The 6,000-nt window shown below is 39.7% G+C and overlaps 1 protein-coding gene across 1 annotated transcript in view; it reads right to left on the bottom strand.

The window, feature by feature from the left end:
• Positions 1 to 1,297: 1,297 nt before the first annotated feature.
• Positions 1,298 to 6,000, bottom strand: part of LOC140142554 (monocarboxylate transporter 6-like) — a 34,210-nt gene continuing 29,507 nt past the window's right edge. Inside the window, exons 3-4 of the mRNA XM_072164548.1 lie at positions 3,889 to 4,695; positions 1,298 to 1,643 (exon numbers count right to left, since the gene is read on the bottom strand). Of these exons, the coding sequence (XP_072020649.1) occupies positions 1,474 to 1,643; positions 3,889 to 4,695 (977 nt within the window). The 3' untranslated portion in view covers positions 1,298 to 1,473. The remainder of the gene's footprint in view (positions 1,644 to 3,888; positions 4,696 to 6,000) is intronic.

Below are 6,000 nucleotides of genomic sequence, written 5' to 3'. Positions count from 1 at the left end.
CCTTCAAAAAAGAGCTTTATTGGGACAATGCGCGCGCGAAGCGCGAAAACATTTTGTATTTTACACAATTTTAACCCATGATCAGGGGGAATTGTGATGCGAAATGAGCTTCTTTCCCTTTTCTTTTCCCTTGCCTTACTGATTTTCTCCTTCATTTTTTTGTCAAAAGGGACACTTTTCTCTTTCTTTTATTTTAGAGTGAATGTAATGTCTTCGAGCTTCAAAAAAGAGCTTTATTGGGACAATGCGCGCGCGTAGCGCGAAAACATTTGGTATTTTACACAATTTTAACCCATGATCAGGGGGAATTTTGATGCGAAATGAGCTTCTTTCCCTTTTCTTTTCCTTTGCCTTCCTTTTCTCCTTCATTTTTTTGTCAGAAGGGACACTTTTCTCTTTCTTTTATTTTGTCAGAGTGCATTCTTTGACTACAAATCATTATAGTACATTGTATCGTCAATACCAAATTACTTTTTTAACCATGCATTCATGATTGTGTTGCCCGTTGGGTCGATAAATCGTTGCTTTGCCAATCTCTTAATGTTCTTTGGAGTCTGATACCGAAAATCAGGTTTGGGTGAAAGGATAACATCTTGCAACTGTTTCGCCAGATCTTGAGCGTCCAGCACCTCATTCAATTCCGGGTGAGAAGAAAGTATATCCTTGACGATCTCTCGCTCTTCTTCTCCTGGGATCATATTTTGGACTACTTTTGCCAAGGAAGCAGCGGAATCTTCTCCAAACTGTTGAGTCATCTTAGTCGCAACGTAACCTGGCTCGATCACAGAAACCCTGTAAATCAACAGATTCCAAATATTTCAAGTTTCTGGTTTATTGTTGAAGTTCATTCAGTTAGTGGTTGTGGGTACGCACGAGCGAATGGTTGTGGGTACGCACGCGCGCTCGCAAGTGCTTGTTGGTACGAACGTCAGCGAAAATGTGTCTGCGGGTACACAGGCGCGCGAAAGTGTCTGCGGGTCAGTATGAGTGTGTTTGTAGGTAAACACGCGAGCTCGCAAGTGTCTGCGGGTACGCATGCGCGAGCGTGTTCAAGTGTTGTGGGTTGATACCATATAATGTCAAGTTGATACTCAAATCATCTTCAATCAACCGTTTCTGGCCCAAAATGTATTAGTCTTTTATACTTTATAATTTTTACACTAGTAGCACAATGCGTTTTAATGTGACAGATCTAATTGTTGTACGTCATCAATCCACATAATTCCATACAATAATCGTGGATCCTTACTGTCGTTTAGGCAATGTCTATGGGATTTCCATAGATTTCGGGGTCAAAGGTCATTAAGGGGTCACAACACGGCTGTGTTTGCAGTTTTAGACCACAACTATGTCTAGTTGTTGTTGCTTCTTAAACAATATGTTGCTTTGCTTTTGCGTGGGGTGTGCGTGGGCGTGGTGTATAGGGGTGCATGTACGGTAAACCTATAAAAAATGCACAGTGACTCTAACAGGCTATTTTTGTAGGGCTGTAGGCCTTTCGTTTGAAGATAATAGCGAATATGTGTTATAGTTCTTCTTTAAGTTCATGTCTATAATAAGTTGCGGAACGACTGCTGTGATTGCGATCCCACTTAAGATGAAGAATGAAACGATAAAACTTCCAATTTTGTCATATATCCAACCTGGAATGAATAAAGATATAAAAAAATGATATATACACACAGCTTATTGCCACATTCGTCACGAGTAGGCAGTATTGATATGTAACCTGGATTTCATTTCTTTAAGTTATAAAAGGTTCCGCCATATGCAAAGAGAGCCTACATCATGAATGGAAATTGAACCAGTTATAACATTGTGTAAAGTTACATTATTCCTCCTTTTCCTGTCTATAGCCATGGACGAATACAAGAGAATGGCTCTAGCTGGCAATTACCGATAAGGAGCTTCTAACATGGATACCTTTTTTGGCGAAAATGCCTTGCAAATAAAAAGAGGACTTCTAACCCCTATACAATTGGGGCTATTTGCCATATTGACCATTTTACCTATTTTTTGTAGGTACGTTGCACCTCTGCACCATCTAATCGTAGCGGCCTTTTAAACCTGGCCATGGGGTTGGTTGGGGCACTCGCGTATAAACTTGATTGTAAGCACGGTTTTTATTTTGAGCAACCTGGTCTTCTAATTAAACTACCGTATATAGTCACTTTGCAATTGACTGTAAACAAAGAACAAGAACCACTAAATTTGGATATCCAACAAACTTCAACTATAAATAAGCCCCGATATAGAGGCCAGAAGAATGAGGGACATTATGTGGTAAAAAAGGAACATCAAGGCCGCAGAGCCGGCAGATTTGATGCCGGCGACTCCCATACGACGACTAAACACACCAAATGGAGACCCAGGAGCCCCGCAGGGCAAGAAAGTAAAATTTTCTATCAGCTGATCAGTTCAGCTATGGTATCAACAGATGATCAGTTTCAGATCATATGTAAACTAACGGTATACGGCAGTTTAGTTGGAATACCAGGTTGTTTTGAGAGTGCATTTACACGCATGTTTACAACGTATACATGAGTGCCCCCACCCCAGGCATTTAGATAACATTGAACATACAAATTATTAGCATGAAAGTTCATCTGTGTTGGTAGACTTCATAATTGTAAATTTAAACCGTTATGATCTCAACACAAAATTAAGACGTACCTCAAATTTTCGGTCACAACTTTGACCTTCGTCTCGTCTGTAACTTATATATGGAACAATTAGAACAGGAAGCGATAAGATCAGCCCCCCACCCCCCTTTGTGGTGGTTCCGTTATGTCGACGATACCCATACAAAGTTAAAGAAACAATACGCGGAGGAGTTTACGAATCACTTGAACTCAATCGATCCGGACATCAAGTTCACGACAGAAGGCGAGGAAAATAGGTCACTCGCATTCCTCGACACCCATACAGTCATCCAAGAGGACGGTACGCTAAAAATCAAAATCTATAGGAAACCGACCCACACGGATCAATACTTGAACTTTGATTCAAATCATCCTGTCCAGCATAAACTGGGTGTAATCCAGACTCTTCACCACAGAGCGGACAGTATCATATCTGAGCAAGAGGACATAGCGGAGGAGAAATCGCACATTAACAGTGCATTAAAGAAGTGCGGTTATCCGAACTGGTCCTTTGACAAAGCTAAGAAAGCGAAAGAAGGGAAATCTAAGAACAGTAACCTGAAAAATACAAACGTCGAGACAAAAGGACAAGTAGTTTTGCCCTACGTTAAAGGAACTTCCGAAGCCTTACGAAGAATCTTCGGCACCTACGGCATCAGAGTTTGTTTTAAACCCACTCAAACTCTGAGGCAGCTACTTGTCTCACCTAAAGACAAAACTGAGAAGAAAGACATTACCGGACCAATTTATTACATCCCCTGTCAGGGGAAAACCCTACGGGTCCAGTGTTCAGAATCTTACATTGGTGAGACTGAAAGATCTTTGAAAACCAGATTCTCAGAACACCGTCGTCCGAGTACTACCTCGTCGGAAGTCTCCCAGCACATCCACATTGAATCCCCGGCCACCAAGTTGATTTGGATGAGGTCAAAATCCTCGACCGGGACGCTAGATACTTTGAAAGGGGTGTGAAGGAGTCAATTTACATCAGAGTCAACCAACCATCTCTCAACCGCGACGGGGGCCGATACAAGTTACCCTGAGTGTACGACCGGGTTTTGGGGTCAAGTGTCCAAAAGGTCACTGATCCCAAACTTGGGTTGCCAGTCTCCAGATGAAGGTCAAAGTTGTGACCGAAAATTTGAGGTACGTCTTAATTTTGTGTTGAGATCATAAGTTTAAATTTACAATTATACAAATTATTATAGTGAAATTATATCTCACGAAGAGCAGACTGATGAATCACCTGATAAAAATCCACTCGCGATGGCACCAAAGCTGTATGAAACACAAATCCACATTATTGCATTTGTCATTTTCTCTTCTTCTGTGTTTTCCTTGATAATCTGATAAGAACATAATACTGCGATTCCTCTTCCACAGCCAAAAGCAGCGGTCGACACAATCAATCCAATATAGCTCTTAAAGGTTGAGAAAAGTGGGTTTAAGGCGAGCGAAACAAAGCTGACGAATGTAGAACAGTATAAAGTCTGGTTTATTGAGAATCTCCTTATCGCGAAAGGAAAGATGATATTGCCAAGAAGATTACCAACTCCACCGAAGGTTGCCAGTGAGGCTGCTTTGTAAGGATTGAAACCTGTATCCATTGCGTATGGCACTAAATAGATCAACCAACCGGTCAAACAGTAGCCATTTCCAAAATTGTACCATATCATGGAAATGAATCCAGCATCATTGAAAAGTGGTAAATCTAAATAAAATGTTACTTTAGAAAGTAATGATGCAGTTTGCTCACTCTGCGTAGCTGAAGAGCATGTAGGATCTTTGTCATTTAAATTGTTCTGTATATTTCCATATATATTTACAGGACGTAGAACGGCACCAGACAAGACAAAATGCATGTTTATTGCACCAAGTAATAGCATGGTACCACGCCATCCGTAAATATCAATGAAGAATTGAGTCAGTAAAGGTATTACCATAACTCCGAAAGAGAGTCCGGTTTGAGCTATGGAGTTCGCAATACTGTAGTTATTGTTGAAATAGGTTGCGAGTTCGCCCAAGACTATTGCCTCTGCCCCTATCGAAAAACCTATGATATTAAAACAAAATAAGAAAAGTGTTACCATAAAAAAAATCATGCGATTTTGTAAATGAGCCGTAAAGTCGGACAATTGTATTCTGAGTTAGAGTGCAAAGTGTGCAAGAAGGTCGTATTCATAGCTACCTCAATTTGGTTCTACATGTATCTCACTTTGATAGCGCCAGTCTACCGCCACTTAAACCAATCAATAATCCTATTGTTGAAGAGGATGATAAGCTTCTACATATGTCTATAGAATTTTTAAATAGCTGTAGTCTTTGATCATGATTAAACAAATTTATCAGGATCGGTAGAGTAAACTCAGTAACCCATGTTCTTTATATCTGATCCAGAAGTTGCACTTACTTTGTGTACGTTTCAGCAACTGTTGCTGAAAATGGTACAGGAAGTAAGTGGAACTTCTGGATCAGATATAAAGATCCGGTTACTGAGCTCTAGTCTTTGTTTGATTCGGCTAAATCATGTTCTAGTGGTGGGATACAAAGCATTGTATTTTGTCTAGGTATGTATAACAAACAATTAACAATGAGAGAACATTCCTGAACCTCGTTGACTTGGGGATGATTTGAAATGACCGCCAATTATGCGACCATTTTGTTGAAGGAGCAAAGTTCAAGAAACCATAACACAACTTCTGGATATCGTTTGAAGTCAAATGATATTAAAGCTTATGATATGGCCTATATTCTCTAAACACGAAATAAAGTGGCCCATACAATTTTATTGGGCAATATCCATGATATCAGAGACCCTAGATACAAAATCTACCATTTTGCACTGTACACAACACAATCATTAATAGTGCACAATGATAGATTTTGTATCTAGGGTGATATTTCCCAATGAAATTGAACGTGTATGCACTAAGAACGTTAGTCAGTCGCTGGCTATCGTTATACAAGACTCACTCAGACACTTAATTTAGGCACTGGCAACGATCGAATTCTGTGTTGAAATTAGCGAAATGTTTAGTTACACCTTTTCACTTCATAATTACTTTTCTCGGTAAAATGAAAAGCAATCATTTTCATTTCTTCAGTAAATGTCAGAAAAAAACTATAATGCTTGGTACTGTATTTTTTCAAACCCTGGTGTGAAATTTAGACTTCTGGTGTAAGAAGTGTCGATTTTGACAGGCTTCAACTTGCCACATGAGCTTTTTTGGGGTCAACGTTTTTGTTTTTCAAAGTAACATAATTCGCTAATTTCCCAACTTTCTAAAGCACATCATATGGGCTATCATAGTTTTATCAGAATATCGGTTTTGATTGCACTATTTCAATTCCGATTAGA

This window comes from Amphiura filiformis, chromosome 20, assembly GCF_039555335.1.
Source record: "Amphiura filiformis chromosome 20, Afil_fr2py, whole genome shotgun sequence".
Taxonomy (NCBI): domain Eukaryota; kingdom Metazoa; phylum Echinodermata; class Ophiuroidea; order Amphilepidida; family Amphiuridae; genus Amphiura; species Amphiura filiformis.
Note: the sequence above shows the minus strand (reverse complement) of the source record. Positions and strands in the feature narration are given on the sequence as shown.